At 54.2% G+C, this 21850-nt stretch overlaps 6 protein-coding genes across 6 annotated transcripts; 3 read left to right on the top strand and 3 right to left on the bottom strand.

Moving 5' to 3' along the window:
• Nucleotides 1–357: 357 nt before the first annotated feature.
• NCLIV_037730 (putative 41-3 antigen) lies at nt 358–2493 on the top strand (the record flags this gene model as incomplete). Its single annotated transcript, XM_003883974.1, has 18 exons — nt 358–435; nt 491–577; nt 632–694; nt 752–832; nt 890–1002; nt 1067–1173; nt 1228–1256; nt 1318–1362; nt 1421–1459; nt 1519–1573; nt 1628–1680; nt 1741–1827; nt 1899–1973; nt 2031–2082; nt 2137–2203; nt 2264–2327; nt 2379–2420; nt 2485–2493. 18 exons carry the CDS (start codon nt 358–360, stop codon nt 2491–2493), a joined length of 1146 nt encoding a protein of 381 aa, XP_003884023.1.
• Nucleotides 2494–2724: 231 nt separating this feature from the next.
• NCLIV_037720 (Os07g0694800 protein, related) lies at nt 2725–5221 on the bottom strand (the record flags this gene model as incomplete). Its single annotated transcript, XM_003883973.1, has 11 exons — nt 2725–2829; nt 2972–3026; nt 3133–3226; nt 3354–3473; nt 3618–3684; nt 3792–3962; nt 4098–4138; nt 4262–4338; nt 4456–4517; nt 4899–4979; nt 5141–5221. 11 exons carry the CDS (start codon nt 5219–5221, stop codon nt 2725–2727), a joined length of 954 nt encoding a protein of 317 aa, XP_003884022.1.
• Nucleotides 5222–5946: 725 nt separating this feature from the next.
• Nucleotides 5947–13072, top strand: NCLIV_037710 (putative WD domain, G-beta repeat-containing protein; the record flags this gene model as incomplete). The annotated part of the gene is made up of 15 exons (XM_003883972.1): nt 5947–6162; nt 6307–6416; nt 6518–6605; nt 7109–7246; nt 7565–7622; nt 7710–8071; nt 8497–8567; nt 9291–9399; nt 9842–9917; nt 10353–10561; nt 11026–11166; nt 11492–11633; nt 12186–12259; nt 12533–12660; nt 12916–13072. The coding sequence occupies 15 exons, from the start codon at nt 5947–5949 to the stop codon at nt 13070–13072; spliced, it is 2079 nt and encodes a 692-aa protein (XP_003884021.1).
• Nucleotides 13073–14287: 1215 nt separating this feature from the next.
• NCLIV_037700 (hypothetical protein) lies at nt 14288–17862 on the bottom strand (the record flags this gene model as incomplete). Its single annotated transcript, XM_003883971.1, has 3 exons — nt 14288–15855; nt 16496–17671; nt 17844–17862. The coding sequence occupies 3 exons, from the start codon at nt 17860–17862 to the stop codon at nt 14288–14290; spliced, it is 2763 nt and encodes a 920-aa protein (XP_003884020.1).
• Nucleotides 17863–19031: 1169 nt separating this feature from the next.
• NCLIV_037690 (conserved hypothetical protein) lies at nt 19032–19442 on the top strand (the record flags this gene model as incomplete). The annotated part of the gene is made up of 2 exons (XM_003883970.1): nt 19032–19123; nt 19226–19442. 2 exons carry the CDS (start codon nt 19032–19034, stop codon nt 19440–19442), a joined length of 309 nt encoding a protein of 102 aa, XP_003884019.1.
• A 1051-nt stretch (nt 19443–20493) lies between these two features.
• Nucleotides 20494–20866, bottom strand: NCLIV_037680 (hypothetical protein; the record flags this gene model as incomplete). The annotated part of the gene is made up of 2 exons (XM_003883969.1): nt 20494–20696; nt 20731–20866. 2 exons carry the CDS (start codon nt 20864–20866, stop codon nt 20494–20496), a joined length of 339 nt encoding a protein of 112 aa, XP_003884018.1.
• Between the last annotated feature and the right edge of the window lie 984 nt (nt 20867–21850).

Raw genomic sequence — 21850 nt, 5'->3', positions numbered from 1 at the left:
ACCATTGGATAGCGCTTCAGTGCGATACTGATCACAAGCGATCCACGTCATCACACTGACACCAGGTAGTTAGCATGCCAGGTGGTAGTGCCACAAGGCTAGTCGACCTGAGGTATTACACCAAGGGTTACGGACGAAATCACATGTGAGTAGTCTTTTTTTCAGTTGATGCAACGTCCACGAGCCCGTGAGTTTCCCTGACAGCAGTTTTTTTTTGCGGGACACAGACAGGGTTGTGTAGCTACACACTACTTCCAACAGGGTAAAAGCCAACTGGAATACAACTGCGTTCTATAATTGTATGCCTCGGCGGGTGGATCACGCTGTAACCTAGTCCAGACGACCGCCGTATTGAAAATGTGGGGCACCAAAAGTTTGTGGATCCTGTTCTTTTCTCTCATCGGCGTTAGCTCCGGAACCGCTGATAGCGCGAAGGTAACAATGATGCATTGAGAGACACGCGTTGTGGACGATGATGTCCTCTCTCCAGCTGTACGACAGTCAATGGCCGATTCCTTTCAAGCAAAATGCTCAGACGCTTCCCTCAATTGAGGTGAAGCTAGCTCCACCTGAGGATGTAAGGTTCGTGCGCTCTTCTTGAATAGTACGAGATGAGAAAAGTGTGGTTCAGGCTTTGCCCCAAGTGACAGGGGAAATACAGCTTCTTGAAAGAGCGCGAATGAGACTAGAGGAGGTATCCAAAAATCAGATTAGTGGTTTCGCTGACGTGCTAGCGACTTCCTCGCTACAGGGACTGATGGCCAAACTCGAAGACGAATACAACAGGCAGCTCGATAATTCGCAAATACAGATTTCTGGTGCTGTGGAAAGGGTGAGCGTAGCGCAGTTGTGCACTATGCGTCTCGGTTGGAGTTCGAATTCTTTCTAGGCAATGAGAGTATTCAACAGCCCAAACATTCTCCGGAGCGCAGTCAAATCGTCGATGACACCGCTTACCACGGCCTCAGCCGCCCCCCCGCAGTTCCTCCAAGTTCAAGCCAGGTTCGGTGACTGGTTTAGGCCATGGGACCCTAACGTTTCGAACACCAGTGAAGCACTCATGTAGAAAGGACACTGTGCCCAACAAAGTAACGCACAGCGAAGTGAAGGAGCACGTAAATGGGCCCATACCAGTCGCCTCTGCCGTGTCTGCCACTTCATTCCTTGAAACGGGTGCAGCTGCCGCCGCTTCCTCAAAAAGCAGTTTCCTCGAGATGCTTGGAGCAGCGGATCCGCTTCCATCCGTGAAAGTTGAGGTGCGCCTTTCTGCGCTATGTGAAAGGACAAGCAACCTGTGGATGGTGGCTACGATTCTAGCTCACGGGTGTAAAAGAGCCTAGCCCGCAGATAAAGGAGAAAATGGTTAGTTGAAAACCTCAGGAGTCCCTTGTCCGCCTGATGCGTATGCGATGCAACGTAGGATGAAATAGAAGAACTTCGGACAGATGAGGAAACCAGGGTGAGTGTAGTGTGGCAGTTTCGTCCTCGTTCAGTAGCCTCATTCCGTGGTATCGGCAGATGTTTCAGCAAGCAATCTCGGAATTCGAGCAACTCACCAAAATAACGGTGCAGGGTAACCGTATTGTGTAGAAGGACTGCGAATCCATGAATGCTTTCGGGCTCCCAGAACTCGAAAAAAACATCCAGATTCAGATGAATCCTTTTCTCGTTGATACTGAGGTAGTAGCTTTCCTCTCATCCACCGTTGAGACCATAATAGAAAATGAACGACTGCAACAGACTGTGGGAATCGCCATACACGAGCAGTTGAGCGGCACTGCCCCGGCATCACGGACATTAGCATTTCTGGAGGTTGACGAAGAAGGGGCACCGTTTCTAGGCACAGTACGTCTCACCTGAGACCCACAAATAGCCTAATATATGACGGACGTTTGCAGAAATGTCAAGAGTTGCGAACTCGATACCCAGATTTCAAAGTCGAGTGCCCACAAGGAAAAGAAACAGAAACAGTAGTACGAATTATACCAACACTTCATTTTCATACAACGGAATCGACATCGCCCCGCCAGGACCGACAAGCTTCGTTTCTTGAACTCAGCGAAACTGCAGCTACCGAACAAAGTAGGCAGACCACAGGGGATCGCCAATGCATAAACTAGAGCCTTTGGTCTGCAGATAGCACGCTGATTGGTTCTGAAACGGAAAAACAGCTCAACGTCAAAGTGACCCAGTCTGACAAACCGTAAGGACGACTCCTGCGCAGCAGTACGGCGTTTACACTGTCGGTTGCTCGCGTGGCCAGGTACCCGACAGTGGACGAACTCGTTAGCGATATGCAGAAAAAAAGGGACGCAACTGAACGGCTCGTAAGTACACCACAATGTACTTGCGTTTCATCCTTTTCACCTCGCCTCTAGGAGAGAATGAAGATTCTGGAACTGCAATTGAAGCTGCTGAAGGTAAGGGTCGGTGTCCGACAGAAAAAACTGCAGGCCCACTCCCACACTCTGCTACAGGCACAAGACGAAATGATCAAGGACGCTTTGCATACTTCTGTTGCGCGCGTGCTTGCACAGTACGCGCCGGCTGGTGAGTCAATTCCCCGTAGAACTGCTACGAGCTCCTCGGCATTCCATTTTTCTCAGTGGAGGCTGTCAAGGCGGAAGCCGCCATCCGCAGCATCCGCTAGACGGAAAGAGCGCCACCGTGCAGTGGACTGCGGCGGGCGGAAGGCGGGGGTCTGGGGGGTGGGAGTATCGGAAGCTATACCCACTTGAGGATGTCCTTGATAAGGATATTCCAGACAACGTCGATGAGCACCTCGATGCAGATGAGGTATATGACGATCCATTCCAGTTTATTTCCGTGCTGCAGACAGCCGCATAGACGGGCAGTCAAGTGGAAGTCGGACTGTTCTGCTACTGAGTCTGTCAACTAACTGGCTCACGGCAATGCTGATGAAAGATAAACTGCCATATCCACCCTAGACGCGCGACACACTGGTTCTTACCTGATTTGTCAGCTCATCGTTCAGCATGTCGTAGAGATCCTTTATAATATCTAAACTGCACACAATTAACCCACAGAATCAATGCCCCACGAAGATCTTACGCACAGCTAGGGGTCCACTTTTGTCAGCCTCTGTTAGAACGACACAGTCAAGAGTCTCACCGCTGATTAAGAATATCAACTCTTTTGGGAATCTCCAGGTACCGCCGACAGTTGTCGTAGTGGTCAGCGAAATCGTCATTATCCCAGAAGATATCTGGATCACACAAACACTCAGTCACATGGCTGATGAACCTCAAAGACAACATGGTGAGCGAATGAAGCCTCAGCGAATCAGATCCGCCAACAGCTCCATACACAGTTCACCAAAAAAACATGCTTACCTGGAGTGTCAAGTATGTCTGTGTGCAAGTTGATGTAGAAGCGATTCACGAAGAGCTCTCCAATTCGCTTGCTAATATCCTCCCGGGTTGAATTGATTTTTCCTGACTTGGCCAAACCCTCTGTACGCAGAGCGCATGATGAACCATGTGCGACAACGTACTATTGGTACCTCCAAGCTGTACTAACTCATGCTATCTTCCACATCCCATTCGGAACGCTGTGTTGAACGTGCTGATGTAGATTAGCTGGGAGGGTGCTCTGACCTGGAATTTTCCGAGTCCTCTCGATTGTCTCATCAACAACTGTCTCGAAGACCGCCAGCTTTACGCTCTGCACCGACGCATACGCAAAGGTTGGAAGACAAATCCTGTCACCAAAGCAGCGCAAGAAAGGTTCTCTCGCGCGACTGTGTGTGTTTACTTTGCCACTGCACTTACTTGCGCGAAAGCGTAGGAGTACGCCAGCCGCTCGAACACGTTAGGCGTCACCAGGTGGATATGATCAGCCTTGATTGTTGCTCTTTCAGACCAGACGTAGCTCATGGTATCATCTTCTCGTTTCGATCCAAGGGACTCCTTCACGAACGGTTCCATAAGCCGAATGAGCTCCTGCGTCATCAATACACGTACGGCCAACTCAGTTCAAGACCCAAGGAAACGTACCAGCTGACCTGCGAAACACGGGTCGTTGGCTGAACTACCTTGAGAACGGTGTGAAGCGCGAGCTTCCATGGTTGGGCTTACCTCCCGTTGATCTTTGTCGACATCCCATGCAACAATGCAACCTGAAGCAAACAAGAAATGCACAGGAGAACGAATACATGGAGAGGCACTGACGGTTGTACCACTGAAGGAAATGCGAGACATCAAAACCCACGGCAAAAGCCCATATGGACAGTCGGGCTTACCGAACCTGAAGATGAAGCACGTCTTCTTTTGAGGGAAGCAATGGCAAAAGAAGACCTCGCTATATGTGTTTTCAATCCTGTAGATTAAAACAGTGGAACATTTCACAGGGAATGAGGGAAAACTGTTTTTCTGTCGTGCTAAGCAAGTGCGGCGAAACGCCAAGCGTTTTTCCCCAAGTGACAGGTTGACTCACTTGATCAAAGATGTGCCAAGATTTTCACTTTTTTTCAGGCTTTTCAGAAGGTCCGCGAAGTACTGCGAGACATAGAACACGCGCAAGGTAGAAAAGAGTCGAAAGGACGAGAAACCATCGTCCGGTGAAATTGACGTGCATCGCATTTTTTGCATGGACTCACTATTTCTGTTCCCAGGCAACAAGCCCATACTGTCCCCGCGGGATCTGCAAGCGCCTGCGGAAGAGATAACACACATGCATGGCAGATGATCCAAAACAGGTAGATACTTCCAGGAACTGTGCTTGTTACGTATGCTTTTCATTGACTCTGCCGCGCAGGAACCAGCGGCCGATACCACGTGAACTTTTCTCTGCCACACACGCAAATCGCCCACGCCGGTCCGATGCCGGTTCCCAGTTATAACTTACCCTCTTTCCGCAGTCTGTGTGGGTTCGCTTACCTCGCTTCTATCCCGAATGGATGTCTGAATGTCCGCCCGCTTCTGTGCACTTCGGATTGGTTTCTTGTGGGTGCTGTATCTCTGCAGAGGCGCACACCGCAGAGGCAAGCACCACGTTCGCCGCCCGTGTGTGGGGAGCCGATTTTTTTTCGTGAGCCAGTGCATTTCACAGCAATGCATCCAAAAGTCGACCCGGTTGAGGACCGAGGATGCTCTCCGCGGGTATTCTCTTCCCTGCTTACTCCAGTGTCCGAGAAGAAACACTCTCGGTCGGTGTCGCCGACAGCCACCTGGTTTAGTGTGTACCCCTTTGGATCCGCCATACGTTGGTAAGGCGCTCCAGCCGCCAGATCTCGAGCCTTTGCCATGACGACGAGCGGAGATGCGTCTTGTTTAATCGCCGACGGAAAAACCTCGGGCGTGCAAGAAGTCGTTAGCGGCTTCTATTTTGTTGACCGGGGTGTTTCGACGTCACGGCGCCAAAAATAATAATGGCATGCAAACGTTGCCTTAGCGCGCTTGCAAGCCGTCAAAGTGGCTCTTTTGGGCTTGTCAATAACGTTCAGCAAAGAAGGGATTTGATCAAAATCGCCCGATTGTGCGTTGAGGCAACGCGCAGCTGCAGATATTGGCTTCAATCGGCCCGGGGCTGCGCAGTTTTGGGCACACAGCTTTTCATGTTCCCAGTTTTTAGTTCCGATCAGCGTCACCAATGATTGGATTCGTACATATTGCAGATATTCAAGTCTGAGTGGGGTGCGCGCAGAGAGCGGCTGAAGCAACCGGGCAAATAGCCGACACCTCATGGGCTCCCCCGGATCCGGGAGCGACATTCCCGTGCTTGCTCCCAAGCGTGCATGCAAAAAACGCGCGACTTTGGCGCGAGCGAAGAACGGTTGATGCTGGCATGCTCCGCTTCGTCTCGATTGTATATCTCTTCACCAAGAGACGACGTCAAATGGCGGATGTCTTCACGATTTACTCCTCGTCCCCGTATTTCTTGTCGTTCTTCCAGTAAGCCTCGCGAACTTCATCTAGCTGGGCGAAGATGGGGACCGCAAATGGATCCGGCGCGGAGGGGGTTTCCTCTTCGCGTCCGTCTGTTCAACCGGAAATCGAAGTGACGGTATGGGATGGCGAAGAAGAGCAGACTGTATCGCGGAAGAGGCAACGGAAGCCCGTTGCGAAGCCCTCGCGCAGATCGAGCAGTCGTCCTTCAGAATCGACGTCGTTTCAGCAGCATGAGAAAATCGCATCACTCAAAGTAAGCCTGGGGGACTGCCGATCACTCAAAGTAAAAGCCTGGGGGGCGGCTAATAGTCCTCTTGTTTGCACCGGTATCGGGTTGTTGTCTACCAAGAAGTGACTTCCATGCCTCTCCTCTGGTTGTGCCGTCTGGTGTCCGCAGGGTCTGTGGAATAAAAAGCTGAAGGGAAGGCTGCGGACACAGCAGAAGCTCAACGACGAGGCAACACGGAGACTGCGGACGACTGAACTCATGCTCTTTGAGGAAGAAGGGTAAGCAACCAGATTATTTTGTACATTGCGCGGCAGCTGCTGGAGCGGAGCAGCGACTGCAACTCCCTTCTTGCCTGCGATACCCTTGTGCGGTGTTACAGCGGACTGCTGACCGAGGGCTTGGAAAAAACGTACGCCATCCCACAGGCTGACATTGTCAAGGAAACAGACCTGGGCACTAGAGAGAAGGTAAGAGGAACAGCCCCGCTGGAAGGCTTGTCGGCATATCGGCGGTCAGGCGACGTTGGGAGTCTCCTCTGGGGGCGGCCTTTTTTCGGCCGTCCCTACTGCGGACGAGCCGTGTGGTAGCAGGCCGATTAAGGCTCTCGTCGCCGGGTGGCGCGGCACGCTCAGCTTTCAAATCGCTTGCGACGGAGATGCGGTTCTCCCCGCGACCAACTCTGCCAGCAGACATTCCGAGCGTGTTTCGGCTCTACAACTGCTGCTGCGGTGGCTGTGGTGGAGTGTGCCTTCTATGGACGGTATCTCGTGGCGACAGTGTGGAAGCATCCTTTCAACCGCGTGGTGTTCGAGCTTCATATGAGTTTCATTCAGAGTTTGTCGTCGCCTTCATTCGCGCGCAGGCGTCAAGCGCGTCGCCTTGGTCTGACTGATTGGGCCGAGGGGCTGTGGAGCTGAAGACAGCGTCGTGGTGCTCCTGTCCGTTTCCTCTCTCTCTCCCCTGGTTGCAGATTCTTGCTCTCGACCTACCGTTTGGGCCGTACGCGGTGGATTTCTCTCGGAACGGCCGCCACCTGCTTCTCGGAGGGAAGAAGGGGTCTCTGTCTCTCCTCGACTGCCACACGTGCCAGCCACTGTGTGAAATAAACGTAAGTCCATTTCCCCGTCGTTCCCTTTCCCTGGCTTTCCGCGTCTCTGCCACGTCGCATCCCTAATACGCGGAGGAGCGGGAAAACAGGGCTTGTGTCCCCCGGGCGGGTCACGCGGAAAGGACCGTGAGAGGTTCGTTGCGACGGCGACCGCGTGCAAACGCGCAGCCCCCAGACACTTCCGACCGTGCCGCAGTGGAGCGTTCGTTGAACATAGACAAGCCGTCGGGAGAAGAATGAACAGCGGGTAGAGCTGGGGGAGCTCAGGATTTGCGTCTCGGGAATCACGCCTTAACTCCCTTGCTCCTCTCTGTGCAGGTGAAGGAGACTGTGCGGGATGTGAAGATCCTCCATAACCACACCATGTGGGCGGCAGGTATGGAAAGGCTACGGGCTGGGTGGCCATGGCACTCCGTTATACGCACCTCACGGCGCGCAGCAGCGTGGCTTGTGCGTTTTTCAGTCGACGCTGCTAAAAAGGAGGTTTCTGAGGAACACAGGCTCCCAGTGCGCCGGATTGGCAGGCTAAACCTGCGAGCAGACAAAGACTTTCGCGACGAGCGGTACTGCCTGACAGAGAGCGTCTTGGGGCTCCAGAGTGACGGCTCGCAGGGGACAGGCGACCAGCCACTCGCCCGGTGGCGGGGAGCGTCCTCAGGGCGAGACAGATCCAATCCTAAGGTCCCGCGTGGAAACCGACCTACGTGCGTTTATCCTCCAGGACACGGCGCGCCTCCCTGTGTGAACGTGCCTGCAGCTCAAAAAAAGTATCTCTACATCTATGACCAGCAGGGGATCGAACTCCACTGTCTCCGAGATCACATGGTGAGACGACCGCGTTCGTCGACGTTGTGGCAAGCGAAAAAGGAGTGCAACGCGGACCGTGGCTAGAAAGGGGCCGCCCCCGCCTCCCAGTGGCAGATATATATATATATATATGTATATATATAAGTATAAATGCCTGTGATAGACGCGTATGGGGGACCTGCGTGAGCCAGTGCTGAAGGAGTGTTTCGTGGCAACTGGAGGTGGAGAATGATGACCGTCGCGTCACGTTTTGAGATTCGTAAACGCAGCATGCATGGATTTGAAATATCCAAACGAAGGCATATTTCGTTGTCTGTGCGTTTCGTGTAAGAACGTGGAGATCCTGACCTTCACACCGCTTTGCCTTGGTGAAACCTAATGTTCCGGTCCCGCCCTCACTGACGCACGGTCGAAATGTGGGCGTTCTCCCGTGCTGCTTGCAGATGACTTACCGAATGGATTTCCTCCCTTACCACTACCTCCTCGTCTCTGTCGGCGAGTTCGGTGAACTGATGTGAGTCCGAGAGCTACTCAGCTCCCGTGGCGGGTTGTCCAGGAGCGCATGCGGGGCTGGCAGCCACTGGTGTCCTTCGTCCGTTTGCTCACACGCAACTACTGTCAGAAAATAGCCGAATGGGGCCGTTGCGTGGTGCCTGCGGTCTTTGCCGGGGTGGTTCTAGGCACCACCTCCGCGGCTCAAAGCAAACCGTCTTCCTGCGCGCAGTTGTGGGCAGGCACACGAAACAAGCGAAGAGTCTTTGTGTTCTGAGCGTCACAGGTGCGCGGACCTCGCGCACCTGTGGCTGCCTCGCCATCACGGGCGGTTTGTGGACGGGTTTCGCACCGTCTCGACAGTGTTTTTCTCGGATGGGCCTTTTTGTTTGCATGCGCATGTCCAAGAGGATAAGGCGGTGGATTCCTTTGTGCTTCTGTATGCATTCGTGAAGGCACTTGCATGCTGGCATTTTTCTGGCACGGCTTTCTGTTTGGTTCCACGTCTGAAACCTCGCTTCTTGCCTGTATCCCTCCAGCTACCGAGACATCTCCACGGGGCAGATCGCGGCGCGCCACAAAACACGACGAGGGCCCTGTGACTGCATGCGCCAGAATCCCTCCAATGCGGTCATGCATCTCGGGCATATGAAAGGAACCGTCTCGCTTTGGACACCCAACCTCGGGAAGGCAAGTCAAGGGCTCTGGGGAAGGCGTTCGCTGCCAACACTTTTTTTCTTGGAAGCAAGCGCTCAAGGCCTCACGCTCCGCCGCACACGTGGGCGTGCTTCGCTGTCGTTGCGGAACGTGGAGGGCAAAGAAGAGGGGTCTCCTCACCCGGTGGCCTCTGGCAGGTAGACGGACCGAGAATGCAGCCGGGCTGTTCTGTGTGTCTTAGCTCGGAGAGGTTTTTCCCAGCGTTGTGAGATGATCGCAGGTGTACACAACTAACTGGGTGCATTGAAGCAGCCGAGTGTCGCAGAAGAAACGAGTCGGAGTTACTCCCCCCAGTTAGAGATGTGTACTGTTGAGCCTGGAGGCCCCACCGCTGCGGTCCGCCTTGCGTGGCAGAGTGCAGAAAAAAAACGGTCTGAGAACAGGCTGAACCGAGAGGAAGGCGTACCTTTAGCCGAAAATGGCTGCGGCCTTCCCGACGTCGTCCTTCAGTTGCCGGGCGACAAGGCGTCGAGGCACACACGTTTCATTGACGTTTGAGAGTTCGTGTCAGCCGGTGACGGCTTCGGCACCCGCGCGAAGTTCTCTGGGGAGCCGCGTGTTTCTGGATCTCTTTTGCAGCCCGCCGTCGAGCTCCTCTGTCACAAAGGCCGTGTAACCAGCCTCGATGTGTACCGCGACTACATGGTGACTTCAGGTACGAATTCGTTTCTGCCTGGTTTGGGGTTTCCACCCGATTCTTCGCGGGCTGAAACGCTTGGTGCGGTCACCCTTTGGGCGGGTACCCGCGCGTTTCCACCTCACTCGCCAAGCGCCGCCTACAAGGTGGTTGCGTCAGCGACACGAGATGGCGTTGCTCCTCCGTCTCTGCACGGTCTCCGCCGGCCAAGGCCTCGCTCGGCATTTGCCCTCAGAGGTCTTTCCGCGATAAGCTGGATCCAGGCGGGATGGCCAGTTCTCTCTAACGCATTGTCAAAGCCTAGCTCTTGTAGGAAAGCCACCCATATCGCGGCCACGCACACGCAGCGCTGTGTGGTTCTAAACATTTGGCAGGGCCAGGTTGTCCATGTGGAAGGCGCCGCGGGGTCTCGAGAGTGGACATTGGGTGCTGCGCTGTCGTGTGCTGCCTCAGGGGTGGACGGGGCGTGGAAGATTTGGGATCTACGGACGTACAAGCCTCTGCATGCGTTCCAGTATTTCGGCTCTCCCCCGTCGTCAGCCCGGTGGAGTCAGACGGGCATGCTGGCGCTCGGTTTCGGTTCCCACGTTCAGTTCTGGAAGGACGCGTGGAGCACTCCAAAACCAAGGTCGCCGTACCTGACACACGAGTACGACGGCAAGGTAAGGAGCTCTTGCGCTGGACGTCTCCGGGCAAATTTTGAGGCTGAAACGATGCCCGTTGCTTCGTCGGTGAGCGGTGCCTTCGGGTTCTCAGCAGAACTCGGCGTACAGGCGCTCGCGCGGTCAGATTCGCTTCTCGATATATCACGCCGTCGAGCCTCGGGCAGCACTGCACACTTGGCAGGAACGGTAGCGGGGCACCGCTTTCGATCGCGAAATCGAGCGGCGGGTTCTACCGTCCCAAGAGATGTGTGTGTAGAGGCCGGGAACGGTTTACGCGTATGCAGCGACTGCCGCGAGCGTGCAGCTGTGCAGGCAGTTCGTCTAAGAAACCGCTGCGGATCAGGCAAGTGGTGGGTCGTCGCTTTGGCGATGCGTCGCCGGTCACGTTTTCTTCGACGCCTGTGCGTCCGCGCGGTGTGGAAAAGACAGGACGGCAATGCGCGCCTCTGCTGTATGTTCAGCAAGTGGAGAGTCTCGCGTTTCGCCCCTTTGAGGACCTCTGCATCGTGGGCTTGACGTCAGGCGTCGACACTGTCGTGGTGCCTCAGTCTGGCATTGCCAATTTCGATACGTTCGAGGCAAATCCGTACGAAACGTCTGCGGTAAGCCGAACTTCACATGCTCTGTGGCCGCCCAGCCCTGCGGCCGCATGCCTCGGCACCGTTTTCCGCTCCACATGGCGTGCCCACCTGTGGCCCCTGCTCGCGGTAGTGAACAGTGTCCTGGTCGCCGCGGCCCAGAGGCGGGCGCAGGCGTTCGTTTTCCAGAGGCTGGAGTCAACACACATCACTTCTCGCCTGGCAAATGCGCTGTTGCCTTCGAAAAGTTCAGAGCTGAGACAACGGGCACTGAGAGGAAGGGCTGCTATACAAAGAGCCTCGGGCTTCTGACTGGATCCCACTGTGCGCGCGCCTGGCGTGTGTGCAGCAACGGCGAGAACGCGAGATCCATTCCCTCCTGGAGAAGCTGCAACCGGACATGATCACGGTGGACAAGTCCAACCGCGTGGGTGCAATCGACAGCGCACCTCGTGCAGTGCTGGCGGAAGAGAAACAACGCGAGTTGTCTGGTGGGTGGCCCTTGTTCGTCTCTGCGGGCCGTGAAACCTTGTCCTTTCGTCGGGTCCCTTGCCGTACGTGTTTCGTCTCTCCCTCGCGGCGGCTGCAATCGATGTAGAGCCCCCGCACGAAGAGCGGGGACACTGCGTTTCGTGTTGCGATGGGCCGTACGTGCGCTTGTGCCGAGCTACGCGCAAACTGTGGAGTTACCTGTATCCCCGCGGAGGCCGTTTGGCTTCTTTTGCGCAGGTGTCCTTTGTTTACAGCTTGGTCCGTTACATTCAGGAGCACACCGTTATATTCGATGATCTTACGGCACGGCATAGAGGGCTGGAGGGGGGCGACGTTGTCAGGGTTGGGTACGTGTCGGGGATATGCGTGCCAGCGTTCGAGGGCGCTGGGGGTCCATCTGATGTCTCTTTCTGTTTGCACAAAAAGCACATTTATCTGTCTCTAGGCGTTCGACGGTGCCTTCACGGCTTTGCGCTTCTGCACGGGATGGGGCGTTTGCGGGCGCCTGCGGGAGTAACCTGGAATCCTTCCGACTTTGTGTTTCCCTGCAGAAAAAGCGGAGATGAAGAAGACCAAGAAGAAGACTAAGCAGCGCGGCAGAAACACGGCGGCCAAGGTGCAAAAGGTAAACCTCTCTTTGCAATTTTAGACGCGTGGGCGGCATCGCTTCGGGCGGAGGGGAGGACAGCTGTGGACCGCCAGGAGCGGACGACCGCTAGTTATGTCGTGGACTTCTGTTTTGTATTTTTTTCCCACGTATTCGTTCGTCGGACCTGTTTGGCAGTAATTCCTTTCCCAGCAGTTCGAGCTCGAAATGAGTTCTTCTCCCTGGGAAAGGACAGCCATCTGGTCTTCGCTGCGCTGTCGGGTTTGCCCCGCCTTTGCTGTTCCTTCTCAGAAGGCGGCTCTGCAGTACAACCAGAAGGTTCGGGCGCTCACGGCCAAGAGGCTGGAGCAGGCAAAAGCGGACCAGAAGGCCAACAAGAATGCACGCAACGCAGAAGAGGGCTTCAGCGCTCTGGACAGGTGCGTCGAACCCTTTCGGCCGAAACAAATCATTTCGCGTCTCACTGCGGTGCTTGCTCGGATGCATGTCCTTAAACGCATCGGCAGTCGTGTCTCTCCAGTGTGTCTAGACTGTACCGCCTCTCGCGACGCTTTTTCACAGCCATTGCGAGGAGTTCTGTCCCGAGCGCATTTGCGTCTCACCCGACCCGAGCACGGTCTGCACTTCAAGATGCTGAAAACGGTGTTTTCTCGGCTCGCGGCTCCTCTTCGCAGTGGAATGCGTCTCTCGGCAACTGTTTCTGACGCCGCTCCGGCGTGTCACGAGGACGCGTTGCTGAGGTGTTATGGGGCCCGGTGGAGTTTTGCTGCTTCTTCTGCGGGCACGAGTCACGCAGGCTGGGCGTCTGGGAAATCGGTGGAAGGCTCGTAGGCAACACGGGACGAAGGAACTGGGAGATGTGCATATCACGTCTCCATGGATCTTGGCGCGACTGCTACATTTTGCTCCCCGCAGGTTTCGAAACCGAGAAAAGGCATCCTACAGTTGACGCGCATGCTTCGGGCCACTCCGTTAGCGACACAAGGTTGCGCGCACCAGTCGTCTTTGCTGGTGGTTTGCCTGGAACGGGGGTCCAGCGTTTGTTTCAGCACGAAGCGGTCAGTGGGGTATCACACGCGCCGCAGTGGCTACCAGTGTTTCTGGAGTTGTCGGCGTTGCCACTATCCATTCTACGGCCCAGGCGTCAGAGACACGACAAGAGAAGGGAGTGCCTGTGTTGCTTTGGATGTGTTTATGGACCTCCTCTCACGTAAGGGATGAATTAACTTGCAAGTCGGCGACTCTCTCGGCATCGCTTTTGTTGCTCAACCTTGACGACTATTCCCGCTGGAAACTGGACCTCCGACCGCGTTGTAGAAACGCGAAAATGCCCAGTGCCGCCAAATGCAGTTTCGGCCAGGACTGGTGTTTGCAAGTGCAATCCGCGCAGCGCCCCGGAAGCGCAGGAACCCCCGTCGAGCATCAGATGGGCTGATAGCTGCCGCGAACGTGCCAAGCTCGATCTATTTTCGTCGTAACTTGACGTGAAACGCACACGACATCAAAAATGTCATTACACGCATATACCTGTGTGCAGCAGGGAAAAAACTAAAAAAGGGACACATGCTACGAATGGATGCCCGGAAAACCCGATGGCTTTGCCACTGAAAAACGCACTGACTGAAGTGTATGTACCGGTCACATGCAAATGGATTGTCGTTTCGATCGCTCGGCACGGTTCACCTGCTACAGAAAAGTTGCCCTTCACTGCGCCTTGCGAACTAGAGAAACGTTTGAGACAATCCCTTGCCTTAGTCTTCTCAAAACGCTTCTTCGCTGCGAACATCTTGATACACAGTGGCGCCAATTGCCTAGCTCGATCAACTCCCGAAAGAGCCCAGCCGGCTTTCGCGGCACTGCGACGTTCGTTCGGCCATCCTACCGGTCGTGCACAGTTCCGGATCACACGCTGGGAGGAAACGCCGAGTCAAACCTGATCTACGAGCTCCAGCGACGCAGATGCCGCCCGGGCGTGGCCTTGTAAGTCCGCGGGTTCTCCGCATTGGGTTGTCTGCAAACTCGGCCAGTTTGCGTTCCCGTTTTTCGTCAAGACGCGGTTTCCAGCTTGTCAGTGCCCGCACTCGCGGGAAGCGCCTGCGCCGCGCCTTCGTGGGGGTACAGGAAAAACTGGAGATTTTCTGGAACCTTCGAGTCCGTGAACGGCTCGCTCGCGGCCGGGAGTTCCTCGTCCTTCGAGGCCACACCGACTCGACGGCCGTTGCTGACGGCTCCGGAGAGAATCAGGCGGGCGAGAGGCGTCTCCAGTGCATGTTGAACCGCCCGGCGCAGCGGCCTGGCGCCAAAGTTGGGGTCGTATGCTGCCTTCACGATATCCGCCTTGGCCCTCTTGGTGACGCTTAGAGTGAGACGGCGATCCGCAAGTCGGGTCTGCAGTTTGGCTGCCTCGAGGTCAAAGATGCCCAGGAGATTCTCTTCACTCAGCGGATTGAAGACGACGAATTCATCCATGCGGTTCACCAGCTCGGGGCGCAAATGCCCTCGAACGATTTCCATCAAGGCCTGGGAGACTGCCTCTCTGTTTGTGTTGCCGGATGACTGGAGGAGCAACTCGCTGCCCATGTTGGACGTGAAGATGATAATGCAGTTTTTGAAGCTAACGGTGTGTCCGTGGCTGTCTGTCAGAATTCCATCTTCAAGGATTTGTAGGAAGATGTTGAAGACTTCGGGGTGCGCCTTCTCCAATTCGTCAAACAGCAACACTGTGTAGGGTCTCCGCCGCACAGCCTCGGTCAACTGGCCGCCTTTGTCGAAGCCAATGTAACCGGGCGGCGCCCCAATAAGTCGAGCAGTCGAGTGCTTCTCCATATACTCGGACATGTCGAATCGAATCAAGGCCTCTTCGGTGTCGAAAAGTTGCCTGGCCAGAGCTTTACACAGTTCCGTCTTGCCTACGCCCGTGGGACCTAAGAAGACCAGCGAGGCAATCGGACGGTGGGGATCGCACAGCCCAGCCCTGGACCGCTGAATCGCTTCGGCCACCGAACGCACACCTTCTTCCTGCCCAATGACCCGCTCGTTGAGCGCCTTTTCAAGACCGAGAAGCTTTTCTCTCTCCCCTTCGACGAGGCGACTGACGGGAATGCCGGTCCAGGACCCGACAACTTGAGCAATGTCGTCTGCTGTGACAGTGTCCCTCAAAAGACGCGAGGAGGACAGTTCTTCTCGCTTGGCTTCGGCTTCCAGCGCCGCCAGCTTCTGCATCAACTCGGGGATCTTTCCGTACCGAATCTGGGCGGCTTTGTTCAGATTGTATTCCCTCTCCGCTTTCTGTTGCTCCACTTTTGCTTCGTCGATTTCCTGCTTGAGGTCGGCGATCTTTTCGATTTCAGCGCGCTCTTGTTCCCAGATGGCGTTCAACCGTGACTGCTCTTCCTTTAGATCGGCCATCTTCTTCTCCAACGTCTGAAGCCGCTGCTGCTCAGCCGCGCCCTGCCCGCTTTTCATATCCGAAACGATCGAGATCTTTTCCATTTCCAGCTGCATCAGCTTGCGGTCGATCTCATCTAACCGCGTCGGCTTCGATGTTACCTCGATCTTCAGCTTGGAAGCTGCTTCGTCGATCAAGTCAATTGCCTTGTCAGGCAGAAAACGGTCTGCAAACCAAAACGAAAAAGGAGAAAACCGCTACAGCTTGGGTTGGTTTTTCTCCTCGCCACAAACTTTCGCACCTTCCATCTTCCATCAATTCAAACGGAATGAGCTTGGACTGCGCCTCCCACCCGCTCCCCCGGCCGCTGTCTTCTGCCGTCGACCTGTATGGTGGAGACACACGATGTAAGGGCGGAAGGCACCGCTCGTCAGTGGTGCGAAGACAGTCACGCATATCTGAGCCTGAATCTTTTGCCGTAACGCCCGGCACATCACACTGACTCATCTACGGCACATAAGCCAACGCCGCTGCCCGAGTGAGTATCGAGGCCGCCCGCAGCTACGTTTTTGAAATCTGTATTTTAGCAGCACATCTGGTTCTCCAAGTTCGGCGGGCCGAATTATGTGGAGAGATCTGCTGACATGTCGCTTTTATCACAGAAAGAAAACAACCGGGGCCAACTCTTCCGCTGTTGAGAAGAGCAGCGGGCGAAACGCCCCGCGGGCTCTCGGCTCCGCAGACACCGTCCAGAACGACCAGGCGGACGAATCCGACAGCGACCAAAATCCACTCAACCGTATGAATCGTACGAACGTATCGTCACTGTTCAGCTGGGTGGGAAATCTTTAAGCTCTGTGTCTTACCCTGGATGTATCTATCAGAAAGTGTGCAGGCTGCCACGAGGGCAGAATCACGAATGCTAACTCCATGGTGCATCTCGTAGCGTTCCTTGAGGCCCCGGAGAATAGACAGAGCGTCTTCAACTCGAGGCTCGTCGACGAGCACCACCTGGAAGCGACGTTCGAGCGCCTTGTCTTTCTCAATATACTTTCTGTACTCATCGAGAGTTGTCGCTCCGATGCACCGGAGTTCGCCTCGGGCAAGCATGGGTTTCAGAATATTTCCGGCATCCATGCCGCTTTCGCCGGCGGAACCGGCACCAACAACCATATGAATTTCGTCGATAAAAAGAATAATCTGGCCTGAACTCTCCTGAACCTCCTTGATTACACTCTTCAGTCTCTCTTCGAACTCGCCTCTCAGCTTCGCCCCCGCCACGAGCGCCCCTAAGTCTAGTGAGATAAGCTGACGGCCTGCTAAAGTGTCCGGGACATCTCCGGAGACGATTCGCTGTGCAAGGCCCTCGGCAATAGCAGTCTTGCCGACGCCAGGGTCACCAAGGATGATTGGATTATTCTTAGTGCGGCGGCTAAGGATCTGAATGACACGTCGGATTTCCTTGTCCCTCCCTATTACGGGGTCCAACTCATTGGCGGCTGCTGCTTCTGACAGATCTCGACCGTATTTTTTCAGGGACTGATAGGATACCTCTGGCGACTTGGTATTTACCCGCCGAGTGCCACGGATGGCCTTGATTGCCTGCCGAATGTCGTTGGCTGTTAGCTTCGATCCCTTGAGGAATTTGACGAGAAACCGCGTGTCTTCGTCGGCTAAGGCAGCCGCCAAGTGCTCAACAGATATATACTCGTCTTGCCACTGCAGCCGCAAGCTGTTGGCGCTGGACAGCACCTTCTGAAGCACCGGACCCAAAGACCGCGTGACACTGCCGGTAACGGTCGGATGACTTTCGACAAAATCCACAACTCCGCTCCGGAGCTTGACCAGGTCCGCGCCGGCTTGTTTCATGATCATTGTAAAAAGGCCATCTTCGCCTTGGTTCAAAAGAGACAGCACAAGAAGTTCAGTTTCCAAGGTTGGGGGGCCGTATTCCTGCGCCAACGGTATCATTCCCGCCAGGGCCTCAAGGGCTCGGTCTGTGTAGTCGTCCCCTTTCAGAGAGAATCCTGGATTGTTGGGAACTGCAGAGAAACAGGAGTTTTGCATGCAAAGGGGACCGCGATCAAGACACCCCCAATGACGGCGCTCAAAGCCCAATCGGGGTGTATATGACAAGCCGAGGTGATGGCGATACCCATTGCGGAAAACCCCCGTGAAACGAAGACGGCTGTCGCCTGTGGATGGGTTTCTTACAGAAAGTAGGGCGGAGCATCTTGATGAACGGTTTATGGATACAGAACGCGATAGAGGCGCTTCCATGAGGCAACCCGCCACTTTGGCGGGTCCGCCGAGCGGACACCGACAAGCCTGGCGCAGCATCGCCGCGAAAATTCTAGAATTACCGCGCCACACAGTCTTTGCCGCACCACTTCCACACATCGAGCATTCTGACGAACCTGTTGTCTAAAGAAGCGCCAAGTTTCTGCCCCTGCGAGCTGTGTTGGCTGCAGTCGGTCAACGGTACGCATGCTTTCTTTGGACACACAGGCGGTTTCAGCATGCTGATGGCCAGCTGAAATCGAGAAATGGATAGGAGCTCGGTGCAAAGTATCTCGAGTTTGTACCCCGGTCCTTTGCTGATGATGGACTATTGCCATGCTTTCTTTGTTTTCAGATCCGTTATAGGGGAATTTCGAGGCAATTATGTAGAGTAGCTAGAGGGCACCGGGTTTCTGAATGAACTCGTGATTTTCCTAGTTGAGCGACAGAAAAGCTACCTGCCGGCAACCTACTTTTCACTGCTTCTCACGCCACGCGCGTCTCCAGTGTGTCAGTAAGTCTGGCTGGGTTTGTTGGCTTTTTACTAGAAGCTTCAGTGAATCGGCTTCCTTTTTCTATGAAGAAGAATGGGGTCATTAGATAGAGACTGTGTTCAGGGACTAAGGGCACTGCTTGTTCTGAGCAACTCAATCAAATAGCGCGATGACTACCATCTCGTAGCTGCTGTACAAAAAATACGTTACCGCCAGCCAGGTCGCTTGTGAATCTGCTGTGCCGTTGTTGATTGCAACGTCTTCGAGTTACTGGGGAATGCAGCATGTCTCTTGACTTGCTCGACGCTTTTTTGTCTGTGCAGGTGTGTAGGGTTTCAGCCGTTTACGCCGCCCTGGTATCCAGCGGCTCCAGGGGTCAGAGCATGGTGCGATTGTTTTGAAAACCACCAAGATCTTCCCGCTATATGGTTTCTGGTCTCAGTATAACAAGTGGGGATAACGTGCCATTGGCTGCCCAGTCGACACCTTCTAAGAGGCTACGCATCTCTTATTGGCACACTAGGCGATTGTTCGGCACCGGAGGACGCCTCCGTCTCCCGCCCTCTCGGCAACAGTGTTTGCTATCTATGAGCAGTCTTTGGCGTTCGGCTTTCTAGGAGGAGACACAATGGCAAGCCCGCAGGAAAATGACACACGTACCAAGTGTGCCCTATCGTCCAACAAACTCCCGGAACTCCGCGTTTCGTCACCACAGGACCAGTAAGTGGAAGAGCACGACTGACATTATCTATAGTACAACGCAGCGCGTGACCATTCACCACTTTGAAAGCGATGGTGTAATTGTTTTTATGTGTCAAACAGGCCTCCTTCCTCGCCGTACATGGATCCCAGCACGGGCAAGGCTATTCCTATCGAAGAGGGCGACTGGAGGCGGACTGGCGTGCTTCCCAAACAGGCACAGTCGGATGGCGAATCGCAGAATGTGGACGACAAAAACGCGCTTGATCCAAACCAACTTGATTTCGGTATTGAGCGACAAGAGAGTCGCCTTCCAGAAGAGGGAGAAATCACGTTTTGAGGGGGTCCGCTGCACGTCTGCGATTTCCTGTGTCTTCGGTCAACTGTGTATAGTAGGTGCCACTCGACTCAGTGCTGGTGCCGCGGTTATGAATCCGGTAGACCAGAGGTAATTGACGTTTGGGTCTCAATGGATGCTCATTCTATTTGGGCTGTTTGGATTACTTCTTCGGGGTGAACAACCCTTTAGCGTACCCCCAAACGGTACCCAATGCGGCAAGCAAATTACTGTAATATATCCTGCTATACTCCATAGCACCTGAGCACGTTAGGTAAAAGTTGTCGTTCCCGACTTCCAGTGCAAGCACGCTTGTTGAACTCCTTACCATACGGCAGGTGTCGAAGGATCAGGATTTTTGAAGCCGCGCACAGGCAGATCGTCGCTACGTGTGACACGGCTCTCGTAGGCGTACCATATGCAAAAAGCAGAGTAGACCACCTCACCTGCAGAGGCCCCAACCAGCCCCCAAAAGAGATACGGACTACTCTCACTGCAATCCTGCTCAAACCGATGATTTATCGAAGGAATGTAAGTGCTGGACACTTCCCCTACCGAAAATGCGATCGCCATAGAGAGTGCGACCAGAGATACTATGGAGAGAGCACCCAGCATTATGTGATACAAATATGCCTAAGGAATTTTTCAATGAAAAGTGGCCATGTATCCCGGTTGGTACAATGTCAGAAGTACCAAGATGATGTCAGCGAATCTGAAACAAGCGTGTGGATCGCTCCTCAGAGTGCATTTCGGGAACTACGGCCTTACTCAACTGTCACAGTCCCGCTGGTTAGTGAAACCTACGGGAGGGATTATCCTTCACTCCATATTAAAACACTTTCTTAATTGTATTGACCTCAATAAGCTCTTTTAGCGACCTAAATTGCCTCGCCTTGGCTGTGGAAGCGTTATTGGGGCAAGCAGCAGTTCTTACTTACCACGGATGTATTATAACCTTGCTTTGTGTGTTCACGCTGGAATGTCCTTTGCTGCGCATGATTATAGCGGTCACGCCACTCTGAAGTGATCTGGCAGTGCACAAGGCTTCACTGTGCTAGGCAGAGAGTTGCCAGCGAACCATAGCAAGAAGGGAAGCAAGAACCATTGACACAACTACGGGTTGGAGCACATGGGGGGGGGTACGATAACTCATTTCTTCGGCGAATCTTGCTTGCCTTTCAAATCTCCGCAACCATTTGTCACAGAGATCACCGCTGTCAAACAGATACCCCCTGTCAAAGTGATGATCGCCGTCGCCTGATTGAGGTGCCTGATCGCTGTCTATGCGCACAATGTTGAAACCGTACCAGATTAATTTTTTTAAGTGTGCTTTGCATATTGTCTGGCTGTGGAGGGGGTGGCGGTACTGGCGGAGTCGGTGAATGCATAGATAAGGAATTTTTGGCTTGTTCCAGCAAGCTCCGCATCGTGACTATTGCTTCTGAACGGTCTGCAGAAGTGGAAGGACTCCTCAAGTAGATGGTGGATTCGGGACTTTTTCCTCGACGTGTAGCCTCCTAGGTAGCCAGCGGTACGCTCAATTGAGCTCTCAAATTGATTCGCGGTGCCACTAATAGGGGCCTGCTACGCCGAGGCGACCGTAGTGTACAGACAGCACTGAACAGTGGGCTACCATGAGCATGCCTTACTTCCTTGGTTCGATGTGGGGACCTTGAACCCGAAAAAACTGAATGGGAACCCGAAACGCAGTGAGGGAGAGTGCATTTCAGCTTAGGCCAGCGGGTCGAGTAGCCTCGCTCAAAGTAGGCAGGTTCCTGTACGCTTGCGGCTTTCTAATGTCACTGAAAGACGTGCAGTTAGAAAAATCGGAGTTATTTGCCCAACACAAGCGACACCACGGCCTGTCCAAAATCGCGCTGCCACGAGCTACAAATCACCAATGATTTCCTTGTCACACAGAAATTGCGGCGAACTGCATGGTCTCACGCGCTAAATCGTCTCATTTCCACGTCACAACCACCGTGGATAGTTGGTAGCTCGAGTTCGCGATCAGTCTTTCTATGGTGTACGACGAGCAACAACACGTTGTCTGGCAGTTGCAATCTCTGGTAGGCACCCCAACGTAGACTCTATTATTCGGCCACCGATTCGGAGGCGCAAGGCAGTTGCGAACTTCGAGATCCTCTGCGACTCTACTTAGTTCATGTGGCGCTCCGTAAGGCCATGCTTTGCACGGGCAAGCTCAAGAAAACAGACCTCAGTCTTTGCGTACATATGTAAGAGGACGTCCATCAATGTGCGTGGATTTTTTCCTAGAACAAATTTTGGCTGAGTCGTCATCATTTGGGAAGTGCCGCACTCGAATGCGGATATTCTGCCCCGGCAATCAATTGTGCGGGTTCTGGCACCGCCTGGGCCACTTACTCGGTTTGTTGAGACGGCGTGCTAGC

Source organism: Neospora caninum, chromosome VIII, assembly GCF_000208865.1.
Source record: "Neospora caninum Liverpool complete genome, chromosome VIII".
Taxonomy (NCBI): domain Eukaryota; phylum Apicomplexa; class Conoidasida; order Eucoccidiorida; family Sarcocystidae; genus Neospora; species Neospora caninum.
This window is presented reverse-complemented; position numbering and strand designations above follow the sequence as displayed.